At 39.1% G+C, this 27,799-nt stretch overlaps 1 protein-coding gene across 3 annotated transcripts in view; it reads right to left on the reverse strand.

The window, feature by feature from the left end:
• Positions 1-27,799, reverse strand: part of NELL1 (neural EGFL like 1) — a 273,003-nt gene that overhangs the window by 174,675 nt on the left and 70,529 nt on the right. For all 3 annotated transcript variants that reach the window (XM_064715789.1, XM_064715788.1, XM_064715790.1), the window contains 3 exons: positions 25,146-25,219; positions 18,052-18,151; positions 8,432-8,560 (listed from right to left, as the gene is read on the reverse strand). In XM_064715789.1, the coding sequence (XP_064571859.1) occupies positions 8,432-8,560; positions 18,052-18,151; positions 25,146-25,219 (303 nt within the window). The remainder of the gene's footprint in view (positions 1-8,431; positions 8,561-18,051; positions 18,152-25,145; positions 25,220-27,799) is intronic.

A 27,799-nucleotide genomic window follows, 5' to 3' on the forward strand; every position in this document is an offset into this window, starting at 1 on the left:
GATAATATAAGTCATAAAAATTAGGGAAACAAAATAATAAAATGAAAAAGAGAAGTAAACAATCCCAAGGAAGATGAGAGCCAAAAAGGAGTTTGCATTTTTGCATTGTCAATTTAATCCCAATTATTTTCAAGCACTTCCTCAAGCCTGTAAGTGGAGAGAAAATAATATTCTGTTATTAAACACAGTGATCCCTACAGGAACATGCCTCATTCGTATCAGGCATGCACAGCTTCAGCAAGTGAGCTCAGGACAAGATAGAAACAACACAAGATACAAACACTGCAAACATCTTCAACAAAAGCAATAAAAAAATTAGGTTATTGTAATGCAGTTAGTCAGAAAATATCCATAGCAGGAAGGAAAACTAAGATTCTAATTTAGAAATTAAAATTTTAAAGAAAGTGATAAGGACAGATACTGAAAAAGTTTCTACTGAACACCTAAAGAATATTTTGAAATTTACCTTTAGACATGAAGAACAGATACACCAACTGGAAAAATGAGAAGTTATCGTTTTTGGAAAAAAACCCACTGAATACTAAAACTATTATAAGAGTCAGCAAATCAACAGGAAACTAACATCAATATAAGGATTACCTTTGTAGATGCTGTACATACATTTGTACTGATTTCAATTATTTAAATCAAAGTCTCACTACCTTTTTTTGTATAACTTTTTATCAGCCTCCAAAAAGATACAGGTACACAGAAGCAGATCATTAAATAGGGGTATTAGAAAAATACTTTTTTGAGATTTTTTTAGAGGCAGCTACCTACTTAAATGGAATTGATTTGTCTGTCAAAAATCTTACAGACTAAGAGGAATTCTCTTTCTAAAAATTAAATATGTACATGAATATTTTATAGAATGTCTGCCCTCAGCTGTCAATAACACTTAGAAAATAAAACTGCAAAAAACCCAACAACTTATTTCTTGCTGGGTAAGCAGTTTGATTACTTTTCTACACTTACTTTGGCTGATTTTGTGGTATCTCTGTGCTATTCCTTGTGCAATCCTGCACCCAGTAAACCTCACACTACCCTGGCAAAACAACACAGGATGCTGCTAGCACTGTTATCCCAGATTCCAGGTGGGAAAGCAAACCAGACAAAGCTGCCCAGATACACAGCACTGAACACACAGATCTTCACTAGGATTAGTAGCCAACAGCATGGCACTGGGTTTCATTAACCCATCTGTCAGATTATATCCTGTACAATTCAGGAGAATGCAACCCTAACATGTAAGGGCATTTATTGATTTGGGGACACAAGATCCCCAATCTCTTCATGTGAACAAAAATTTCAACATCTTCAGAGCAAGATTTTCATTGCCATCCTGCAGGAGTGAGGATTTTTTTTTTTCCTTTAATAGCAATGATTATAATTTGTTCAAATGTGAGTTACTAACACAAGAACTGACAGTTGCAAGCCTGAATTCCTTGGGAGCCATAATTATTTATGACACTTTATTACAGCAACACCAAAACATATGGTTACCTTATTAGAAATTAGAATTTATTTTCATATAAATCTCAGCACGACATTACACCAAAAGAACTAAAGTTACTCCAGGGGATGGCAAGTAATTCCACTTTCCAGGTTTCTGTAGCTGGAATATGATTTTAAACTAATTAACTTGTAAATATAAAAGCAGCTTTGATAACAGAAATAATCTATCCAGAGCCATATGAGGCACAAACATCACTTCCAAAAAACTCTTGAATCTTCTTAGGATAAAAATTTTAGTATTTTGCTTGAACTCTTTCTGTTCACTGGCAAGAACATAATCTGTGCCTGGAATTTACCACCATCCAATGAACTTGAGGGAAAGGCTCTATTTTGGGTTTAATTCAGGCTCCTCCACCAGCAGCTCATAGCACAAGGAATTTGCAGTCTCACTCATTAAAGTCCACACAGCCACAAGGGCAGGACAACTGACAAGTGCCTGCCTTTGGATTATCTTATAAAAGATGATTTTGAGTTCATGTGATGGTTAAGGGAATAATTTTAAATAAAAAGTCTCTCTCTCTGGAAACAGTAGGCAGGACAAACATATTATTTGTTTTATATCACCAGGAGAAATGACTTTCACTGATAAATAGGATTACCTACATAGTAAAAGTTTAAATTTGACACTGTTAGGTAACTGAAATATTAAAAAGTAGATTAACAAGTGTCTGTCAAAGAAAACCTTTTAAAAAGCAACCTGGCACGGAGTTCCATGTTTATAAAAGGCGTGGGGGGGTTGTTTGGGATTATGGCATTGCAGGGGGGGTTTGGGTTTTGCTTTGTAAATCCCCATGAGAACTTTGTTCCAGCTGAACCACTGCCCCCTTTATCTTTGAGACAGAGATGCTGATTTGACTGTAACATTTTCAGATTCTTCTCCTGCCCTCCCCTTTTCTATGGATTCTGCACAGAGATTAAAAAAAAAAAAAATCCGTGCATTTACCATCAGTATTCATCCCAACTCCTTAACTTCATTCCAGTTCTGCAGATGTATCTGTACCCCCACACCCATGCACAGAACACAAGTTTATCACAGCACACAGAACGTCTGCAGGACACAGACATCTTGTGATGCAGGTTTCCTTTCAGCAAGCACAAGGACTCTCATTAAAAGCAGGTCCAGAAGTGGAGTCAGTGGAGCCCATCCAAAAGCACAGTTGTACATCACTGCCACACAGAAGGTTTATATGGCACCACAAAATGCTAATGCCACCTCCCAAGCCACAGTGCAGTGAAATTAGAACAGCTGCAGTGAAATCAAGACAGAGGAGGAGGGGAAAACTCAACAAAATTCACCTTATGTTATAGAGCAAGAAAACTCCGTGGATTGCCAGCAGGCTTCTACTCTGAGGGCCATATGTAGGACTGGGTTTATTCTTTTTTGAGGAAAGTTCTGCACACTGAACAGTTATTTATGCACAGAATGTGGCGAGTCAAAGGATTAAATATTAGAGGTAAGCTTTATGAAGCTCTCTCATCTTCAGAACTGTAACAGAAGCCCCACTTTATGATGAACGTTTTTTTTTGTTCCACTACGTTTTGCAACAGAACTAAACTTTTTTTTTCCTCACTAAAGCACGCTGATAGTTATGTCTTTGCATTTGGAACTAAATCATTAATCTAAAAAGGTTAATTTTTCCTGATTTCTGCAATAATGGGAAAAAAACCCCAGCATCTTCTGTGTGTTGTAATTTTTTTTCTAACTGACTTTCAGAAAAGAAACATTTCCTGACAAAACCTACACTAATGTACCTTCAGAACAGATATTTTCAATATATTTACGTATCTATCTTTCTGTAAAGGATTTCCTGACTACATGTGGTATCAAGTTCAAAGGAAGAGAAACTGGAAGCAATAAAAACCACTGTATGTGTCTGGAACATACTTGCAAATTACAAGGAAATTAAATATGGTTTTATTTTACAATAGCTAGCAACCAAGTCCTGAGATTTCAAGCACACCAGGCAGACATTCTGCCAGGCCCCCATGCTGCATGCTTGGATCCATGCTCAGTGGAAAATGAACGCTCAGTTTTCTCCCTAAGCCTTCATTTGTCTTTATTTCATCTCCCCAAAATCTGCCAAGCCCACTAAAATTATCATAACTCTTCCTCAGAGCACAAAGTAGGCAGATTTTCTGAATTTGGCTAGCATTTCAGAGCTTCTGTGCCATCTTTTAGAAATGAGCAATAATTTGTTAACAACAGATTAAATAACACTTTGGGAGCACAGAAGGGAAAGAACGACTGAGTCATGTTCCTCCTGAAAGTCATGTGTGCTTTTAGAGTGTTCCATCAAGGTCAAAAATTGCATTGATTTTCATAAGTGGTAAGGAATTTGATTCATCACTCTTTAAGCTGATGTGGTGCTAAGGTGAGGGTCAGGTCATACAGGAATCATCCTACAGAGCATACTTGGGTACAGAGGGAAAGAATACAACATAAAATGAGAATATTCACCTTGCAGGTCCACTTCAGTGACTGGATCTTTCCTTGTGTGACACCTGTCACCACAGACCATTCTCTGGTGACACTGGCTGAGCACGTGCTGTGTAACATGACAAAACACCTTGTGCTATGCCAATGTACCCCTTCCATGAGATGCTTCTTGGGGGTGCAAAGGATGGCTCAGGTTAACACTGATTTTCTTGTTCCATGCACCCTTGTCAGTGAGAAGAAACATGCATTTGTCCTGTGCTGTCTACCCCAGATAGATCAGATTTTAGCAGCACTCACAATGGATCAGATCTCAACAGCACCAAGGTAAAAATCAATTTTGTACCAACATAACTTTGCAGGTAGAAAGGGGCTGTAAATGTTTCAAGCTAAGAAGGTAATAAAGAATGGGGAGCTGAAATGTGGCAGAGAAATATTATTCTTTTCCCCTTCACTGTGAAATATATAGCAGGAATTCTTTTCAGAAGAGATGGCCCTTTGCCTGTTATCTAAAAAGTGAGCACCAGCATGCTAGCTAGCAGCAACCCTGGCTCCCAGCAGAGGAGCCTTGATTTTCCTTTATCATCTCTGAACTCCAGACTCGCCACATGCTGACCCTTTCCTGCCTCTTGGTCAGTAGTGCCGTGCTATTGTTTGCAAAACAGGCACAGACTGCAGTGTTTTCAGCTCTGCAGAAGTGCTCAGGAGTACAAGTATCCGCAGGTCTGTGCACACATCACACACACATCTGGAACAACCAGCATCACACAGCTCAGACAGAGTCCCCATTTTGGTGCTGGCTCTGCCACAGACTGCTGCCCATGTGGCACTAACACACATAAACTTCACATTTTGGTGATGATTCTGCCACAAGCTGCTGCCCATGTAGTACTAACACATATACAACTTCACGTTTTGGTGATGATTCTGCCACAAGCTGCTGCCCATGTAGTACTAACACCCATGCAGTTTCACATTTTGGTGCTGGTTCTGCCCACGTGGCACTAACACACATGTCACTACTGCCTACGTGGCACTAACACACATGCAATTTCACATTTTGGTGCTGGTTCTGCCCACGTGGCACTAACACACATGCAATTGCACATTTTGGTGCTGGTTCTGCCCATGTGGCACTAAAACACATGTCACTGCTGCCCACGTGGCACTAACACCCATGCAATTTCACATTTTGGTGCTGGTTCTGCACACAGACTGCTGCCCATGTGGCACTAACAACAAACATGCAACTTCAAAATTTCATGCTGGTTCTGCCACAAGCTGCTGCCCACATGGCACTGACACACATGTCACCTCTGCCCACGTGGCACTGACACATGTGCAACTCCCCATGCTCAGTGCAGGTGTCCGTCTGCCCTGTCCTGAGAGCTGCAAGTGTGCACACCCTGCTGCAGCTGCAATGTTGCAATCCTGCAGGCCTGGGTTGGCCAGCTCAGCTGCAGGAGTGCCAGCATTCATCCATGCCTGTGTGACAAAGGGACACTGCTTCAACACTTGTGCCTGAGCACCCACAGCTGTATCAAACCTCAAACCACATGTCCTGTATGCAAGACAAGCAGCCAAATCTCAGCAAATCAGAAAAAGCCCAACTTTTCTGGTTTTGAGTAAAATATATTGCTTTTACATAACCCAGAGAATCTCCACTTATCTCCTTCATTCATCACAAGCTTCATTTACTTGTTTGCTTTCAGAAACAGTCCTCCCTCAATACATCTGTTATTTCAAAAATGGAATGCATATAGTGAGTGGTTATCTTATATGTACATCTTGACATAAGAAGCTTCTAAGTACTTGAAAAGTACTTGCTGAGAATGAATAGTGAAAGTCTCTCAGGTTTAAATTATTTCTTTTACAAATTTGTTGATGCCAATTCTTCAATAAAAGTTAGAATCTTTTTAATTCTTTTTTCCACTGTACTGCTAATGTGACTATGCAAAGTTAAAAAAGAGACAAATGCTTATCAAAAAGCAGAGCAGACTCAAACACAGTACTTCAGAGATCTCACAAAATGGAAATGATGCCAAACTCCAGCAGGATAAAACTGTGAGTGAGAGCAAGTAGAAATAAAAAATCATATGTAAGGTAAAATAATACTAGACATCACAATTGACATGCACAACTACTTCAAGTACACTGGAAGAGATGAGAAATCTGGAAAGCTCCAAGTTAATGATTTGGAGCACTCTAAACTAAGCTGCCACTTACCAGCACATATCACAGGTCTGAAATAATTTAACCTTCCATCTCAAAGGAAAAGAGTAATCTTACACGTCCAGAGTTTAAAGGCTTAGCAAAAACAAACACAAATTCAGAGCTACAGCTGAGCATGAGCTCTTCCTTGCTTCCACAGGTGTTTTGGATGTTTAGTATTTGTTGCTCAGGTGTTTTGAGTATTTAATCCTCACACACAGAAATTCAAAACAGTAAAAGAAAATCCATACTATTCAAGCTCCTGCTAAACTGTACCTTCAGACATGTGCCTTTGCTCTCATTTGTTTAAATCCCAGCTTCACCATGCATTTGAGATTATTGTACAGCCAGCTATGAAATGATTCTATTTAGCAGATTAAACACGTAGATGAGAGGAATGAGGTTAGAGAGGCATAAAAAGGAATTCTGCAGAAAGCAGAGGAAGGAGGAGTGGAAGGAAGCTCTTCACAGGGCTGAAAGGAGTCACTCTTGGCTGATCAATTTGTCACTCTGCAGCTCCCTTGCTCAAGGGCCTCTCTCCTGGGTTACCTGCAGAGAACTACACTCCTTCTAGCAAATACCTCATTTCATAGAATGCAGAAAGCAACACTCCCCTCTATCCCACGGTCTCCAGCAGCAAAAGCAGCTGTTTGTTCTGTGTCCTCATGTTTCACCCACACAGTGGGTCAAAGGCAGGGATTTAATTTGCCCTTCCAAAAATTCAAGCAACATAGACCCAGGTATGTTGCAATTCCTGATAATTTCTTTTTAAAAGCTCTTTTTTCCACCATCACTACCACTAATGTACTGCCAATATCTCCAAAACCGCTTGGGTCAAGATGTTCAAATCTTTTCCACAGAAGAAAGAAGGGATAGTCTGTATCTAGGTAAATAGAAATACTAAGCACTGTAATTATTTAAAACAGCAAAAAAGAACCCAGCTAACACTGGGTTATGTATCACAGCTGATGAACAGCCTGTCCTCTGATGCCCAAGAAGTCCCTGCAGTATGTAAAAAGCAGTTGTTCAGTTTTTTGTACACAAAAAGTTTCTCTCTATACACAAAATATCTGCTGCCTACCTGTAAGAACACATGTGGGAACTGTTTTTCCAGTGACTGAAAGTGAATATAACAGACCATTCAAATTAATGTTTGCAGAGAAAATACTAAATACCATAAGATTTAAAGCTACACTTTACTGACTATATTTATAAAATGCTATTTCAAGCCATCCTGTTCACTTGTATACACTAAAAAGCCTTTTTATGAATGCAGGATCATTTAAGCACAATCCACACACATCTTTTTTTATTCTTACATCCTTAGTTGTCAGTATTTCAATTCTTATGCTATATTTTGACATCTTGTCAAAAACGCCATCCCCTTCCATCACCAGCACTATTGCAAAAACAATCAAGGGAAATATTTTTTACAGAGTAGCTCAAAAACTTCCTACGATGGTCAAAAAATAAAATATTGCAGCCTGACATGCAAGAGCATTAAAAAACCCAACCCACAATGCAAAGGCAGGAAGGAATGTGGTACACATTGAATCATCCATTTATTTTTTAAGAACTACATCACAGCTCTGAATAACAAGCTCTAGAAAACACTGGGAAACAAGAAGGAGAGTAATACTCCACTGCATTCACTCCTGTGATGGCATAACCCATGAACAGAAGTACCTCAGCTGCAATCTTCTCAGAAATAGGTCTCTCATGTACCATAGGAAAGCCATTTCAGCAAAGCACCTGTCCCACAGAAGTGCTTGAGGAAGGACTGCAGGTCATCATTTTTATATCCCAGCCACAGCACTCCCTCACACTCACCATTCTCACAAATGCCTGCACAATTCCCACCTCCTGCATTAACGCATCTTATGAAGACACTGTTCTCTAAGAAACATTTTACAAGGTAGGTGCTATTATCTGAATAACAGTGGTTTGAAATTTGTCCTGACAGCGTGACCGTGGTGCAGAGAGACACAACTGCAGCAATGCAATACACCCACAGACAGGGGGGCAGCACCACCTGGAACCCCCAATTCATGGGCACAGAAAAGGCCCTGTCACATTCACCACCATGGAACTGAACTTTGCAATGAAGCGCATTCATCTACCATTTACTTCATCTTGCATATTCCATATTCATATGTAATGAATATGTAACGAATGTTATTTCATATTACATATTACATATTCATGTACATATTTATTTCATGTTTCTGAATAAGGTGTTCAGGGAAGGGATATTTTGAATATTTTGTTTACCTTCACAATATGCTGAGTCCCCTTGGACAGAGAGATAACCGTTCTTGCATTCACAAGTGGCTTTTGTGTTCCAGTTTTTGCACTCTGAGTTTTCACCACACCTGTGCCCCTCTGCACAGAAGTTATGGCCTAAAATACAAGGAACATGCAACAGGCTTTTAAAACATGTTTAGTTCGGATATTCAGCTATTTACATTGACTGTGTCACTCAAAAACTTGAGCATTTTACATTCCAAATTCTCTCTATAAACGTAGTTGGTGCACACAGACTTTTTTTGGATTTCTCCATCAATTCATTCTCATAAAAACCATTTTCTTTGAAAAGATATTTGTATGACTGGTTTTATTCAGGAAAAAAGACAACTCCAAGCAGGAAGCAATGACAATTCATTACTGTTCTACTGAACCCACGTAGCATTAAGTCTCTGATTGTCAGGAAGTGCAATGCTAATAAAATAACTTACATCAAAAGGACAATGAAGTGTAATATAAGAAAAAAAGCCCTCAAAATTCTCTTATTATGCACAGCCACGTGTGCTTTTAGTAGACCAAAATGAGACACTGCACAAAATTGTAGGAGTAGTCAAAGCAACCTCATACACTGCCTTGTAATTCTGTCAGCAAAAACCAGCTCAATTGTTTCTACAGTTTATAATTATTCCATGCATCATGTTCTATCAAGGGGAATTTTTATTCATCTCTCCTTTTTCCTTCACACAAGTTCTCAGTAATTTCTTTGTGAACAGTTTCTCTAATTCCTTATTTCTAGAAATAGGATGAACTTGCCCACCTCCTTCTGTAACGGTACAAGTGGCTGAAATTCTTTCTTTCTGATTTTCAGTATTTCTCAGAGACATGTCAACATCTTTCTCTGCTTAAGTCTAAAGTGAAAGTAATGGTAACTTCATCTCTAAAGGCACTCCACTGGAAGTTAAGAAATAACTTACAGAATTTGACAACAGGAATTTTTTTTCCTCCCTTCACTGATGTATATTCTATGGATTTTCCCTGTTAATATCCAAGAGTCCATTTCTATTTGTCTGAGATCTATAAGCAGTCATTTTGGTAAATCCTGTTTTGTATCCATTTTCTGTCCTGGAAGGAGGAAAAGCAGAAACCCACACATATCTATTCCAGCTTGTGCTGATCTGAACACCAGAACAGTTTCTGCCAGTTACACCTGGTCATAAAGGAGCAAACTAAAAGTTCTCTTTCGTTGATCATAAAATTCCTAAAACCCCCTAAAAACAGCTAAGAAAAACACACCCAGACTTTAACATCTAAATGCCAGATTCAGGTCTCTATTTATGTCCCTTGCTTTGATATCATATTTAATGTATTTTTAGTTGTCTATCCCTTGCTTTGATATCATATTTTAATGTATTTTTAGTTGTCTATCCCTTGCTTTCTATTATATTTTAATGCATTATTAGTTGTCTATCCTTTGCTTTGATATCATATTTTAATGTGTTTTTAGTTTTCTATCCCTTCCTTTGATATTATATTTTACTGTATTTTTACACACACACTTCAGTTGTGTACTAATTTAACACTCAGGTGGTGCCAGCTTGGTGCACTCCAGATTTATGTGTCTGATCATCTAATGCTGAGTTCTGAGGTAATTTTTTAAAAATGTTAACACTTGTTAGCAATGTCAACATTCAATTCTACACTTAAAGTTCAAATTCATTTCACTACCAGCCAAGGTACCCTTCCTTGTGCTCAGCTGGCTCCTTCTTTCATTGTAATCCAGCATGAGAAAAAGAACCAATTCCCTTAATGAAACCTTCAGTTATCCCTTCTAGTCTTCACTCATTTCACAGTCTGGTAAAAACAACTCAAGTATTCCAGATCCAGCCTTGTGGAGCCCAGGTACATTTTAGACTGGTAAAATAGGGTGCCAATACACTGCCTTTAGCCATTTATGCAATCACAGTACTTGACTTCTCATTTCTGCCTTTATAACTATAATTGAAACTGAACACTGGAACCCATTTCCTCAAACTCACCCCTTCAGCATCTGATTTATGGTCCCCACGCAGGATTACTATTCTACTGGCATTCCAGATAATATCCAAGAGACAGTAACTTTTATAATATTTTCTTTGTTTCCCCTAAGACTATGACATCCTGGTCTGCTTCCTGCTTCTTTAGAATAATAATTCTCCTTTGAGGTCATATGCAGTATGAGCTTGATTTGACTATTACTGGGTCAGAACCTCTGTAACATAGCAGTGTATTGAGCTGGGCAGTATGAAAATATCACATGGATTGTTACTCTGGCTCAGGCTATTTGGTTTATATTTAGTTCTATTTCCCTCTCATCCAAACCTGTAAAAAAAAATTTCATCTCTATCAGTATGTTTTAGTCACAAGTGTGCTGGTATGTAGCATCATGCAACTTTCTGCAACAAAATTCTGTTTCCAGGCTCTTTTTACACCAGTGAATCAACATTTTACCTCATGATCAGCCCATGGCAAATTTAAGACAATTAGCCAAGTTGGTGGCTTCTCAGAGTTAACTCCAATCGCAAGTCCCAGATCAACCACTCCAACAGCACTTTTTCCCAAGCACAAGCCCGTGATTAATTTTCACATCACAGCCCTGTGAATCCTTCATTGTTTCTTTACCATCTCTGAAAACTATCTGTAGATATGATGGCTACCCTACCTATCCATTTTTTGCCACTAGAGCTGTCACCTGTTTTTAAAAAAATCTCTGGAAAAATCTGCATTGATTTTGTTTACTTTATCAACTCAAATACAAACAGTCTCCAACCAGAATCAGCTTTTCAAGCTTGAAGACTATGAAAAGAGCATTACATTAAAAAAATCTAAAAAATTATTTCAATGTCTATTTTATATTTAAATAATAATTTTAATAATTAATTTCAATATTTAATTTTTAAAATTAAGTTTTAAAAGAAACTCCAGTTCTGTAACTTGAGAAAATAAAGCACTTTTTCCCATGCACAAGCCAGTGATTAATTTTCACATCACAGCCCTGTGAATCCTTTATTGTTTATTTACCATCTCTGAAAACTATCTGTAGATATGATGGCTACCCTACCTATCCATTTTTTGCCACTAGAGCTGTCACCTGTTTTTAAAAAAATCTCTGGAAAAATCTGTATTTGTCTTCTTTCCTTTATCAATTCAAATATGAGTCGTCTCCACCCAGAATCAGCTTTTCAAGCTTGAAGGCTATTAAAGGAACATTACATAAAAAAATCTAAAGAATTATTTTAACACCTATTTTATATTTAAATAATAGTATTAATAATTAATTTCAATATTTAATTTTAAAAATTAAGCTTTAGAAGTAATTCCAGTTCTGTAACTTGAGAAAAATCAAGGCTCTAAAAGACATTCCATTTTTCTCCTGTCATTAGGAATACACAATCATAGAACATCCACTGTCTTGGCGTTTATTATCACCAAAGACCTGTGAAACACTGATTCCTCCCTGTTAAAACTGCTGTCTAGAAGTGACTCCACTTTCCAACAGCATTTCAGCAAACGTGTTCAATACCTCTGTGAGTGGATAGTGGAAGCCATTCCTGCTAAGAGCACACATGGTGCTACAACATTTCATGTCACCAAGCTTTTACAAAACAACTGTAATTTGAGCTTAACCAGCAGGAAAAAATATACTTGAGAGAACAGAAGAGCAAGGGTTCACTGTGCCTCTGTCTGAAAAAGCACACCATTGCTTGCATCAGAGGTCTGCCCAGAGATACTTTTTTTTTCCCAGCAGAAATGCAAAATTAGCACTACAGAAGAGCCAAAAGATGATTATCAAGGATGTGTGGTTCTTGGATTTCTTAGACATTGGTCCAAATTTTCCCCAGCATGAGTTTTAGAGCCAAATATCTGATTGTTATTAATTCTTTGGTGTGAAATGGCTGATGGGATTCCTTAAAAATACCTCCAGAAGTGCCAAAAGCACCCACTGATGCTGCAGTGGGATCCCTAAATCCCACATGGGTGGGAGATTGCAGAGGGCAGGAATCTCCACTGCCCAGCCAAAACAACACTTCATTCAGCATACTCAGCAAAGGCTTATCTGAGATAGTCAGCTCCTCTCTAAATATAAGAATGGCTTAAAATAGAATCATCACAGCAAGCAGGCAATTGGAGAGGATTTAACAAAACCACAGAAAATCTTAAACAGTTCTGATAATCTTAAGGAATTTCAGGCCAGCACAGATGACAAGGCAAGCATGAATTAAAATTACAGATGAATGCATTCAGAACGGACGCCAGAAACCATCTTCCCTGCACATACACACACAATTCCTGCACAACAGCCCTTCAAAGTCATCCAAAACACAATTAGGTACTACCAGGGGAATGAAATATTCAAGAGTGTGTTTAGATTTTTATAGGCCTGATGACCTCTGTTCGTTCTCCAGACATTTCTGATAACATTGCTCTCTTCCTTCATCAAAGCTGCTGAAATGTTTGCTCTATCTTTTTCTTAAAAAATACAAGCTTCCACTCCTTGATTCTGAACACAGAATGACCATTAATAAATGTACTAAGACAATTAGGAAAAGAACCAGACACACGCTAGCAGCCATAAAACCATCATGGTTTCTTCTGCAGCATCAAGAACTGCACAAATGGGTAGGCCTTAGTTGTCCCAAGTCAGATATCTCAAATAAAAAATTCATTCCATTTTGGGATGTTGGGACCCAGGACATTGCTCTGGCTGCCCTGGAGGATTGAGACCCTGGCAGGGGCTCAGAGACCTTGGCACAGAGTCACAAACACCTGTGCCTTTGGTTTTAGCCCATGGAAACAATTACCAACCTTGTGTGAGGAGTTACAGGCCACAAGGGTTTGAGTAGAATGACAGTGAATTTGTCACAGGGTGAAAAAGTAGAATTTGGGGATTTAGAATGGGGGTTCAAGAGGCAAGATGGAGCAATCTGGGCATGTCCTGTCCTTCTTCTCCTTCTTCTTGTCCTCCATCTCCTGCTGTGATGGTGACACTTCTGGATTGGTTTCTTTTGCAGAGCAGCACACTAAGCTGTTTTGTGCTGCCATCCAGGTTTTTACATACTTGGTGATTTGGCTTAATTATTGATTGTAAAATGCAAGAGCTGATTCAAGACTTCAGATGCAGTCAATACATTTTAGACCCGTATCTCTTCCTACTTTTTTTATGGTCAACACTGATGTGCCTCTCCTTGTTTCTGAGGGTTTCCTTCTAACTTCCGGACAATTTTCTGTATTTCTTACAGTAGCCTTGGCTGTTCACATCAAAAACTGTAAAACCCCTGTTCTCTTGCTCTTCAAGATATCCTCTATTTCACTGTTTTATACTGAGAAATCTCTAAATATGGAAACAAAAATTGTTATACTGCTTCTGTTAAAGCACCAGCAAATGTTCAAAAATCCAAGGTAGTTCCAATCTCACAATCTTTTCTACTGTTGGGATTTAACCCCACAGTTACAACATAATTATGTAAGGTAACTCTGAGGGAGAAGTCATGGACAAGTGTTAGAATTTGCATTACCAATTATGTCTTTCCATGATCTGAATCAGTTTTTAATGAGTCATGTGCAAAGCAGCACTTTGAACAGCAGCTTTCACACCTTCAGAGACTGTGGACAGAACTCAGTTGTCTGACATAAAACAGCAACTTCATACATTCTTTCAAGCTGCTCTGTGAATGCAGAGCTTATTACACAGTGCTTATCAGTGTGCAAAAGAATAATGGTAACTACACAGCCTAACAAGCTTAAAAAGATTTCTTCTTTTTCAGACAGAAAGCTCTTCTAAATCCTAAGTAACGCTACAACTATGTTTAGAAATAAACTAATTCATATTTATCAACTGCCATTAAATCTTAATAAATCTAAAACCTTGAAATAACTCCTACCTCACAGCAATAAATGGGAAAAATTCAATTTCTGGAGAGTCAAACCTCAGTTTCACAGCCAGGCAGGAAGAGATGAGAAACATGCACAACTGAAGAGCCTTCTCACCCTCTAAGTGAAAAACTAACAACCTTCCCAAAGCAGCACAAAGAGGGGTGGCAGAAGCCCCAGTTTTAGAATTAAATGCTGCTCCCTGCTGTAAAATGTATATTTCCCCTCATCAATAAGATTCTCCCTTTCCTCCTAACGAGTATCAGCAAGCAATCTAAATCCATCAGTCCCACCATACTGCAGGACAGCAAATAATTCTTTTCTCTAGAAACAAAACCACTGTCACTACTTCATTATTTCATCACACTCTTTCTTTTAAGAAGAGCACATCTGAAGTTGCTAAGGCTGTTAAGGCTATTTTTACATATTTAAAATTGTGAGCACAACAACATAAAAATTCTCTCATGAAGTTTTATTTGAATCACTCATGCAAAAGAGAAAAAAAATCCACTCTTTCAAAATTATACACTGTCTTTGGCAAGGAGAAAAACAGCTAAAGGGAACAATAAAACACTTTCATGACACTATTTTTTATATTAGTTCTGTCCCTGGGCTATAAAAAATGTAGCAGGCATGCTGTAAGAAAAATGAGTGATTCTCAAAAGTAGCAAAAAAATGTATTTTGTGACACGATTCTTTGTGAAACTTGAAAATTAACTAAATTTTCTGTAAGCCTAAAAGACAGTTTAATAACACCACATTGTCCTGCTGGAAAGTATAAAGTGGCCACATAGTTAAAGCAGACATTTATATTAAAGCACAGAGATGAAAGGAAAAACTGGATATACTCTACATGGCAGCCAAGGATAGATCCCATATACAGATGTGGGGAGGTCCATTTATGAATTCAGTACATGAAATCACACAAATAAACTGTCATTTTAAAGCAGAGCTCTTCCATACTGCTCTCACCTGCATACCTCACACAACCACTTCCCTGAAATGTGGAAATTGCCTCTTAGCAATGTGCTATTACCTTCTGCTGCACTATAAACTCACGGGGCAAGGCTGAAGAGGAGCAGGCATTATTTGCTGGCGTTATTTTCCCTACCATTTACAAACAATAATGACCATCCAGGAAGGCCACCAGCTCTGCACGTAACAGTATTCAACTCTTTTCGTTGCTGACTCACAATTTCCATCTCCATAAACACCTCAGATTTATGTTTTACCCTGCAGAAGCTATGGCACTCAGCTGTTATTGTGGGAAGCACTTCAGAGGGTACAGTCTCATACCACAGCATCATGGAGATTCTGTATTTCTGTGCTTTTCTTTCCTTCTGCTGATCCCCTCATATTTATCCCTTCATTACATGGAAATTCCTTTGCTGCTGCTAGAAAAGCACAAGATGCAACCCTTTCAACCTTGCCCAATTCAGAAAATATATTCTATAATTCTATGGAACATGAAATTCAGCAGAAGGCTTCTGTTTCCACAACTACAAATACTAAAAACTCACAAATTGCTACAAAGCTCAGAACCTAGCAGTCACCAACATGCACTGACAAAATTAACACAGAAATAATATTCTTCTTTAACACTGCTAGTAAACATTTGCTAAATATTCTGTTGAATAACTTAAGGCTTAGCTAAGGACTAATGCGACAAATTACCTGCATCATCATTCATACAATGTGGAATTTGCATGTGATGTGCAAATGGTCTGTGTGGCCTTCCAACAAATAATTTTGCTTATTCAGGACAGCAATTTTTACAATGTCTTCCTTACTGCTTTGGCTCAGACAAAAAGAAGCTGAACACAGTCTCTGAAAGAAGTCAGTTCTGCAAACAAGAGAAGCCATCTATCCTTTCCCAGTAAAGGATATGTTGGAACAGAACAGGATCACAAACTGTGGCCTGCTTGTTATAACAGAGAGCACCTGTTTGCTGGATAAAACCCATATCAAATATGGAATTTGTAATAAATATCCATTTTTAACAACAGCACATGATAAAATTACATACTACCGCTTGGGGCTGCATGCAATTGAAGTCAAGCAGCATATATTCTACTTCAAGATATAAAAGCAACTTATGAGTGCTAAACTGAATTTATGCCTTTGTAAAGTTGACAAAATTAATCATATCTTTAAGCATCATTTTCAAAAGAATTTTAAAAAGCCATGATGAAATACAAAAAGAGGAAGTATTGTTTTAGCAGTCAGCTAAAGCAGAACTGAAGTGAAAGTTTAATGTGTCAAATTGAATGCATCATGTACCAGAATTCCTGGGAAGGGAAAATACAATTTCTTCCCTTGCTTCTAGAGATCATCACATAAATATCCATATTCATCTTATATTATAAATAATGAAGCCAGTTTGGGAATGAATATCTAAAAAGAGGACCTATCACTAACAATAAAATGGAAGTGAATAATTATGGAATTTTATCTTCCATCAACTTTGAAGCTTTCATATTTCTAATCCTTTTAAGTAATGAATACATTCTTTTTCAGCACTGCACTACATCAAACTGGGCCATCTGTTAAGAAGTATCATTAAGACATCCAGCCCTCTGAGGGACAGAGAAGCAACATTTACTGCTTGCTTAAATAGTTGCAGATGTTTCTAGAAACTGCTGAACTAATTAATGTGTATATTCTCAGACCATGACCCAAGAGGGAGTCTCAAGCATGCTGGTCCCTGCAACCACATGCATGTGCTTTTAAGTTCAAGGCCTCAGTAAATATTTAACCATGTATATTTACTAATTAATATTTATTGGCAGAGGGAGAGGTTCAGAGCCCCTTTGTCACCATCTGCAATGGCACTGCAGGAATTTATCCACAGGCAAGACAAATACTGCAGCAGAGCTCAATAACCACCTAAGCCTGCACGTGTCTCCTGCTCATTTGGCACCTCCTGCTTGAATTTCTGAGGGGCATCACTGAAGGCTGCATGTGAGTCCAGGCTCCCCTTGAGCCCATCTGAGACTCAGCACCAAGGGAGAGATGAGGAACAGAGATGAATACCCAGGGAATGATTATTCACCCAGCAATGCACTGATTAGAACACATTTTTAAAAAAAACCTTGCTCAAGCCTTAACCTTGTGATACCTGCATGTTCCTCATTTAAGGGGATTTCCTCAATTAAGGTTTTAGTTATTGCCTGTTCAGTCTGCTCCAGCCTACAACCAGGACTCACATGGCTGAAAGGAAGAGGAACCTGCGTCTCAATATCCTCTGGAAGGAGGAAAAATTAGATTCTGGGCTCTAGCACTCATTTTTTCATTTTTGTTTTGCACTGGTACTATTTCATTGTCCCGCTTAATTCATAAATTAGTCCTGAGAGTGCTCAGATCTAAATCAACCTCCTAATATCCATCCAACTAGAATCTTAATGCTATTTTTGAGATTTTAAAATAGAGACCTTGATAAAACACTTTCAACACCCTGCAGTTGCAGGTATAAGGAACAAAATACATTTCTTTTTCAAATACAACATCCTTTTAATAGGATGTTTTAGGAGATAATGGTTCCTTTCTCCTCCAGCTCTTCTTTTTCTCCCTCCTCCTGCCTAATTTAGTTCAATTACAGCTTTGTATCTGCTAAGTCTTCTAACCAAAGGAGTATCACAGAGTGGTTTTAGAGGTACTTAATATCTTATTAAAAAGGAATTGCTTTTTTCAATGTATTTCCTGTTGAACCAACAACTTGTACTCCTCCCAGGCTGGCTTACCTCTACAAACACTGCAGCACTGGTTCTCTGGAAGAACATGATCCTTTTCTGAGCAGTTCAGTGGTGGACAGGTCTCTGTTACTTTGACTAAAACTCCATTCTGAAAATAAACAACATTTTTTTTAAAAATTACATTGGTGAGAATACATGCAATGGCAAGGATCACATACTTTTCCATCCACAGCACTAGTAATCTCCAGTAACAACACTGGTAAATTAGCAAGAAGCAAGTTAAGTTCAGTTGTTCCACCATAACATCAAATCTGCAGTAATCTACTGTGCATTTCTCTGCATTAAAAAAAAAAATAAATTAAAAGGCAAGGCATTTCACCTCAAAATTCTATGCTAGTTTTACCAAATATGTAGTCTCATATTTGGTACAAGTCTCATTTTACCAACATGTAGTTATCTTCTTTTCAAGTATTCGAAGGAATTTAAGAATTTCAATCCAGCTTAAATATAGTCTTGCTTTCTGCAAATCTGAGCTTTATTCCTGTTATTTCCCAGTCCACACACTTCATTGATAAGTTATTCAACTCCAATTTACACAGCAAGACCAGTACTTTCAAGTGTTGTGTTGTTCTGTCGTGTCCAAGAGTCTGTTCTTTAGAATTACTGATCACCTTATTTCCAAAGTTAGATCCTTCAGAGAACAAAGCTCATCTTGAGAGAGCCCTACAGAAACTGCTGTGGAAAAATCAAGCCAAAGACATTGCTATGATTTTGATTTCTAGATTTAGAATAAGACTATGATAGGAGATCTAGATGCTGGTAGAAGTTTCTGTAATCATAGACATGGAGCCTTCGTAGGGAGATTTTTCCACCAAATTTTACTCCATCTTCTCTCATCCAGCAGATCAGCCTCACTTTGTCCCCACACCAAACAGCTCTACAGCACTTAGTTCCATGTTTCTTAACATCTTGTCCCAAAACAGCCTCCTCTTTTACCATATCCCCCCCTCCAGCCTCCTCCATACCATAATTGACTTGTTCAGCACCCCTTCTGCAGCTATGCCAGCACTGAAAACGAGCAAGTGGAGCAAAAATTAACGACTGGGATTTCTGCTCAGTAGGAACTACAGTAACTACCCCACAGGACTGCCCACACCTGAGTAATCTCATTTTCCAAGCTATGAAACTCCACTAAGAAAGCAGGCAGCCTGCTATGTTGCCAAAACCCCTCCTTAACATCAGCCTAGAACATTTTTCATGACATCTCAGAAGTCAGAACAAAAAGGTGGAATAAGAATTTCTGCCTTCCTCAAATGAAGAAATTTCACTTTCCAGCTATCATGATTGCAGAGACAAGTTTACAAATATGATCCAAACATATCTAGGGCTGGGAAAGCAGAGGAAAACCAATACCAAAATAGACAAAACCTCATTAAAGCCATCATTCTCATAATCTGAAGGACCAGATGTGGTGTTTGTGAGGGTCCCCAGGATGAGGTGAGAATCTGACTGCATGTTCTCAAAAGGCTGATTTATTATTTTTTGATATGATATTATACTAAAAGAATGCTATACTATAACTAAGGAAAGAGAAAGGATACATCAGAAAGTTTAACAAGAATGATAATGAAAGTTCGTGACTGACTCAGAGAGTCCAACACAGCTGATGGTGATTGGTCATTAAGGTAAAACAATTCACATGAAACCAATCAAACATTCACCTGTTGATAAGCAATGTCCAGACCACATTCCAAAGCAATCAGATAATTATTTACATTGTTTTTCTGAAGCTTCTCAGCTTCCCAGGAGAAGAAATCCTGGCGAAGGGAATTTTCAGAAAACATCACGGTGACAACCAGATACATGACTTTGAAGAAAGGATATTGAAGTTGCCTGTGAGTGCACCCTGCATGAAGAAACACCCAGTGCAGAAGCTTGCCCTCACAGCTACACAACACTGTGCACAGCACACTGCAGCACAGGCTCACTCAGGTAAAAGTGTGAGCACTCTGCAGGTCACCAGCCCTGCCACCTCACCTGACCTGACCCAGCTCTGCCCCTGCAGGCTCCAGAAGGAGATCTCACCTACACGCTCAGGAAACGCCTGCTGAGTCCACAGGGCACAGATGATGGGCCCGAGGTGCCCAGCAGCTTGCAGAACCTCCAGCTGGGGAGTGCAGCTGAGCCAGGGAATGCAAATCTGTAATTCTGGAACCGCCGCCCGTCACTGCCCTGACACCGCAATCTCCAGGCTAAGCAGGGCCATTGCCTTCACTGGCAAGCTGCACCAGCTGCTGTCGTGAATAATGCTAAAAAAACCCCACAGGCATCTGCTTTTCTTATTTTTGTGAGAAAAAGCAGCCACAGAGGGCACACATCATCAGAGCGAGAGCAGTGGAGTTAATGGAGGCGTTGGGGCTCCTCCTGATCTCAGCTGAGCAGGGCAGAGGCAGGAATCCCCCACGGCTGTCTGTGCAAACGCAGGATCAGAGGTGATAAAGAACCAGACACGGAGCCATCACTCACCAGCACGTTATCAAACAAGCAGCTCTGCCTCTAACTCATTGCCTAGTTAAGCTCAGACAGGACAATTACGGCAGAAAGGGTAAAGTATGTCAGCACACCACAAAAAGTGTTGACTGACAATAAATCTGGCCAGAGAAATATGGCAAGAAACGGTATGAAAGTCAAATGAGTGTCAGGATGAGTCAAAAAGCTAAAGACAAATTTATTCCAAGCTCACTGCTTCTTCAGTGACTCACAAGGAGATTAAACAACACAAATTGAGAATTCTATTAATTTAATGACAGTAAGATTTTATTTCCTTAAGTCTTCTATTTTCTGCAGAATTTGCATCTTGGGAAAACAAATTAAACTTATTTGTAATTAAGTTTTAAAACAATTAAAACATTACCATGTTGAGTATTCTTTGGGTTAAAATTAATTTGTTATAAACTAGTACAGATCCAATTATAAGAATTATCATCATCAGATTTCAGATTTTATCCACTGAGATAAGTAAGAAAAGTTCACACTTTAGAATTACTGCTTCAGGCAGCCTTAGAAAAATTATTCCTTTTTATATTCAATTCACATATGTAGTAGTCATAGAATGTGAATAGAAATAGATGCCAAAAACACTTTTTTTTCTGGAATAAAATTATCAAGCCTCAGTTGTGGCATACAATCCACAAAGAATGAGATATGGAGTCAAAAATTTACAACAAGATAATTAAATTTCTTGTAATTACCAAGGTAAGTACATACAAAAAAGGATTGGATGTAAGCCTAATCAGTGACATGCAGTGAAAATCTGAACAATAAACAGCACATCTCACATGATCGGCTTCGAAAATTATTTGCAAGATTTCAGATAAGGCTATTTTGGTGGGGGCTTTTTCCTGTCTGAATTTCTCTCTGCCCTGGCTCCAGACAAGACAGGGTTGATCTCTGCAGCAGCCAGGAGGGGCATGGCCAGGACAGGAGGCTGTCCTACAGCACCTCACTCTGCCGTGGGGCTGCTGGGGCCCAGAGGGAGCAGCTGGGCTTTGTTGTTCCCTGTGAAATGATCACCTCTGCCCTGTACCCCTTGTCATTACTATTATTGCTGTTACTGTTTATTTTCTTATGGCCTTGCTGATTCCAATCAACTGTTCTTACCTCAACCCATGATCTTTAACTTTTGTACCTCCAGTTCTCTCCATCCCAGCCAGGGAAGTGAGAGATGTGGTTTCAGGGAGAGCACCACATGCAGCAGTATCACTCCTAAGCCCAACCAGCTGGTATTGATCACTCTCTTAGGGCACAGCTTCAAACAGCAGCCTCAGCTGTCACCCTGAAGAAGTACATCGTTGCTGCAGACACCTTTTATGGAAAATCCTTTCCTTAGGATTTTTCCTCCTGAGAAGCTGGGAAGCCTCAGGAACAAAATGCAAACATTGATTATCTGCTGCTGTGGAATGCAACAGGTGCATCTGGGATTGGTCTCATGTGGTTGTTTCTAATTAATGGCCAATCACAGTCAGCTGGCTCGGACAGAGAGCCGAGCCACAAACCTTTGTTATCATTCATTCCTATTCTATTCTTAGCCAGCCTTCTGAGGAAATCCTTTATTCTATTCTTTTAGATTCGTTTTAATGTAATATATATCATAAAATAATAAATCAGCCTTCTGAACCATGGAGTCAGATCCTCATCTCTTCCCTCATCCAAGAACCCCTGTAAACACTGTCACACATCGTTCCTCATCTTCACAAAAAACTTTTTAGTCAACCTTCCTGAAAGCTGTGGGCCCTGTCCATCTTGTATGGCACTCTGTGACTGCCTGCTCCCAGCATTAATGAAGAGGCATTTATTTTTGTACCCTTTGCTGACAAGCATGTCATCTTGTTTATGAACAACCATCATGTCATTCACAGGCAGCTGATCAACTGCAAATTCTCACTCCAAAAAAAGTTATAAAAATCTTCCCATTGACATTCAATGGCCCACATCACCATAGGGGTGAAACCCCCCCAAAAAAAAAGCCCTAAACAAACCAACAAACAAAAAATCAAACACTTATTGAATGCAGAAAGGTGCAGTTATCAAAAGCTCATACACACTTGCATTTTCTGGCCTTCTCACCACAAGAGAGGGATGACGGGAGAGATCAGCCATGGACCATGAGGATAAATAATAAACAGGAGCTTCTGACAGGAGGAAAGTGTCGAAGGAAGGAGACCAGGACATCAACTGATCATCACAGGCCCCATTTTATTGATCAGCACAGCGGGTTAAATACAGTTCATAATGAACTTCATGCATATTGCAAAAGTTGAGCTCAGGATTGGTTAGTTACATATCAGCAGTTACACCTACTTTTACATTCCTATGGTCCTACTTTTGATACTTTCTACATATTCTTAGGAGATATTCAGGAATAATCTCAACTCACTCTCCTCACGTTGCAGCAAGGCCACTGATTGCAAGCTGCTGACATCTCCTTTCAGCTTGCTGACTGCTGATTTCTCAGCTTGACCAGTGGCAGTATGTCAGCATGGCCTTTCTCAGCTAACCAACTATTAATAAAGCTCTCCACATTAAAGCTCTCCACAGGAAAGGCTGGAGAGGAGAAGCTCAGAGGGATCCTGCAGACACATGTGAGTACCCAAGGGTGCCAAGAGGAGGGAGCCAGGCTCCTCTGAGCAGGGCCAGGGGCACAAAGTGAAACACAGCAGGGCCCAGGTGGCATCAGGAAACACTCCTGCAGCGTGGGGCTGCTGTGCAGTCTCCATCCTTGGGGACACTCAACATCTGGACATGGTCCTGGGCAGCTGGCTCCAGGTAACCCTGCTCAAGCAGGTGACCTCCAGAGGTGCCTTCCAGCCTGAACTGTTCCATGGTTGTTAGAAATACCTGTGTGCTCCTTTTGTCATTGTAGATTCATCTGAAGAGTGCTTGTGGGCAGGATTCCAGCTGGGAATGGTTGTTCATTAATAACATCTGTGCTTATGGTTAAGAGGATGTGCATCATAAATATTTTTAGTCTGGATTAGTTTTGAAAAAATTAAAAAAAGGTCTCTCTGCCTGATAAAGAAAAACTTTGATCTAGCTGGATCCATCAGCAGTATTATTTTTTTTTTTTAGATGGAAAAATCAATAATAGTTAAAAGCCTCTTAAGTTTGGATCAGTACCTATGCAAAGAATAGGGAATCCATCATCAAATAAAAATTGAAATGTGAAATTTCAATTTAATCTTGTTGACATTACTCCACTTACAAATATATCCTCCTTTACAGGCACAAAGATTTTTAAGTTATCTTTATCAACACTATTACACTGACAGTAGACGTGTACCCTCCACTGTATTCCTTCATGGATCAGCAGCTTTTGAAATTTGATGTCAGTGTTTCAAGTCTGGAAAATTAAACCATATTAAATTTTGTTGAAGCACACTTGTGGACACAGCTTCAGATTGTGGGGTTTTTTCTGAAGGCATGCATCAAATGATTTTTTTATGGTGTAACATTCACAGATGCCATTTTGAATATTTATCAATACTGTCAATTGAGATGCAAATACCAACTGCAATGTTACTGTAATTAACATTGCCATATCATTTTCCTTTTAACAATAAGCAAAATACAAAAGCTGTTTTCATTATTTTACTCATTTGATGGTTGGTATTTGCTTTTAATCTTCCTGAACGTATTATCATACTCTTAATGATGAATATAACACTCTTATTTATAGCACAGAGATGTTCCACAGACACAATTCAGATTCACCCTCTCTGGTTTCACTTTAACTTGAAAATACTCCTGTTCTCATTTTATACATGTATTTCCACTCTCAAATAAGCATTCTATGTCATTGTATAAATGACAGGCATCTTAGTCTGCCTTCCAAGGCAACAACCTTGCCCACCTATTTGTACAGGCAGTGCTGAGCACCCCATACAGCTCCACAGGAACAATAGCAAAGTAATTCTGCATAACAAGCTGTTTTCACAACATCTGCAACCAGCTATTGTCCATTTCCATTAGTGAACAGAAAATTGCTACTCTGTACACTGAGCTCCAAGCACAACAATAACCAGATCACTGTAATCTTTTCCAATGCACACTCACCAACACCCCCCTGAACAGATCTAACGTGATCTCCATTCACCTGTGCTCTTAAATACTGACTGTCATAGCCCAAATGTCATGAATTTGCCAAAAAGAATTCAGTCCACTCCAATATTCTGTAATTTACCTCAATTACTAGAAGAGCTATATATAGTTTGAACAACAGTAGGGAAAATACAGAGTATCTCACACAATGTAACAAGAAGGTTGCTTCAGATTTTAGCAATTTGGCTGAAATAAGTAATTTGCCCAAGAGGCTGTTACTTTTTTCTATAGCTCATGAAAGCAGAGATAAGAGAAAACATTCTTCCAAATCATTTTGCCCATATTTCTCTTATCCTGCAAGGGTCATATTCTTGATTTGTTTTCGTATTTGTGGCTTTCAGTGACTTCAAGGTCACCTTTTTCGAGACAACAGATGTCACATTTGCATGAAGGAAGCCTAAAGAAATGCACTAACTTTTCACTGTCACTTCTGAACACCACAGACACATTTAAAAACAGGAAAGGTTTATACAGCTGAAACTTACTCGACATTCCCTGCAGCTCTTGGTTAACACTCGCTGACCTTCTGCTAGCACCTTGCCTCCATAGATACACTTTGCTGTAATTCAAGAGGAGGAGGGAGATTAAAAATTCATTAAATCAGTGTTTAAGCAGCAAATAAATGCAAGGTATAACGAAGAAGTAAAACCAGTATACACACACACTGAAAAAAAATCAATTCATTAAAAATACGATTCATTTTGCTTTCATCAGAAGTCAGTATCACATATAATTACAAACAAAGTAACAAACAATAAATTCATTTTAAGAGAAAGTAGCCTCTTTGCCCAAACTAGAGAGAGGGAATAGGAGCATAAACAATATGTCCTGGACTAAATAACCTATCATTCAATAGAAAATGTTTTCACTACCAACATCATGTAGAGTAGTTACAGTATTTGTGTTACTAGAGGTCCTCATGACTCACTTCAAGAACTGGAGACATTTATTAGCATCCAGTTCATCACAAGAATAATGTAAGCACAGATTTCAATTAAGCCTTCACATTTTTTGTGGGCCCAAAGGTGAACCCTTCATCTTACTGGAGGACTGCACGACCAGATTGGATGCAGTGAATGACTACTGAATCAACAAACTGCAAAAATCTATTTCAGCAAAATATTCTTCAGGCACACGTGAAATGTGTAGGATTTTCCCAGGAAACTGAGAACTCCTGCTGCAAAACTCTTGCCTGAAGTTTTGACCCTTCTGCCAAAGGTAAGTGGCTCCACAAATGATCCGACAGACTGGAACATTCCTCGCTCGCTCCACGGCAAAGTCACCTGGCTTGGGACTGCTGCCACCACAAAGAAGGCAACGGGCATCAGGGCCACAGCAGCAAACAGCTTGGTCAGTTATGGCCAGAATTATCACAGTCCCCATGCAGCTACAGGTCTAAATTCCAATTGCCGAGAAGGACAGTAAATCCATCAATTAAAGAGAGCAGCTGGGCTGTTACGATCTCACACAAATCAAGGATCCGCCATAAAAGCGCCCTGCATTACAAAGCAGATCGATGGTAAACGCTGATAAAATAACTTTCTGCTGTGCTGTTTCAGCTCTTTTTGTACTTGGCCACTAAAAGTCTGACCTGTGACCCTGAAAGGAAAGCTAAAAGGTGTGAATCCTATGCTGCAACTGAGCAGTGCTTTAAGGTTTTGAGAGTCAAGGCACTTGCACAGTGCAAGTGTTCAGAGCAGCCTGTTCTCCATAGACACTCTATCTAGGACTGCTCTACCTGAATTTCCCTCCTGTTTTACCTGAATTTCCCTCCTGCCCAGGCAGGGGAAGCACTCACAGGTGCAAGTGAGTCCCCCTTACAGGTGATGCCAACAGTTCCACAGCAGCAACTGTCACAGCCAGATTGATTCCCAAATTTTAAGCAGAAGAGACTGCTAGATCAATCTTCATGAACCTTCAGACATAAATTTGCTTCTAATGACTCTTTGTGAAAATGCTCATTGCTTAAAAAAAAAAAAGAGAATGATTTACAATTTTCAGGCTAACTCAGTTTTCATCATCACTAAAGCATTTTAAAAGAGGTGTCTTCCTTTTGGCATCCTAGTTTTCTCTGTTTTTCAAAAGCTGCCCTAGTTTTTATGCCTTACTTGTTGTGATCTCACTTCTGAAGAAAACTTTAGATGAGGAAGCTTTGTTTAAATCAGGAATCCCAGTAACTATTTTTAGGAGAATTTGAAATAGAGACATTTCCTTCTTTCTGTCTGTTTTCCTGACATGACTGCTTTTTACACAGGAAGGGACACACTGAAAAGCAAGTTAATGTACAATTCAGAAAAATTATATCTAAAATTACAGTCTTTTGCCAAATATTATTTGAAACGCTAACACAAGGTGGCAGGGATCAAAACTGAACTGCCTAAACCCCTTAACATATCAGACATTAGAGCTTTGCTCATTAACCCTTAGCTAAGATGGGAAAGTGTTCAATAACCCAGCCACTCAATAATCCCTAGAGACAGCAAATTACAACTGATGGTTCTATCAGAGCTAAATAGAAAAAGCACAGAGAAAATAACACCTGCAGTGCAGCTCTTTGGAAAACCTCTGCAATTACTACTATCTACCTCGAGGTGACCAACTGTGGTCCTAGCACATCATTTTGTCAAGGAGCTGGCATTTACAATCAATTTCAATCAACTTCCACACGTCCCTTCCCATTGACTGACACGCTGAGCTCTTGTCAGAATAACGAGTCAAGTTTGTGCCAATCACTGACAAAAGGCAAGTTTGATTGTTCATCTTCCCATTACAAATAACAGGAACAGTTCACTCATGAGGGTATACACTGAATCTACAATTTTGTGCTTTACAATTTCTTTGTGTCAGATTTTGACTCTTGTGCATACATCCAGTTTCATGAAAGAACCCCCTAGACTTTCAGTGTTACAAATAAAAATATTTTGAGACAAATAATACAGGCCAGCATGACCACTTTGCCACCCAAGTACTCTGTTCATGAACATCTTTTAGTATGCAGAATATTCATGCTGACATACAGCCCAGAGAAATGAGATTACATGAGAAACAAGAGCAAGTGCAAGATCACAGCTAAAGGATATTTGTGCATGGAACTAACGAATTCAATGACTGAAGAAGGGTGACAGAATGCTAAAAAAGT

This window comes from Zonotrichia leucophrys, chromosome 5 (assembly GCF_028769735.1).
Source record: "Zonotrichia leucophrys gambelii isolate GWCS_2022_RI chromosome 5, RI_Zleu_2.0, whole genome shotgun sequence".
In the NCBI taxonomy this organism is placed as follows: Eukaryota; Metazoa; Chordata; class Aves; order Passeriformes; family Passerellidae; genus Zonotrichia; species Zonotrichia leucophrys.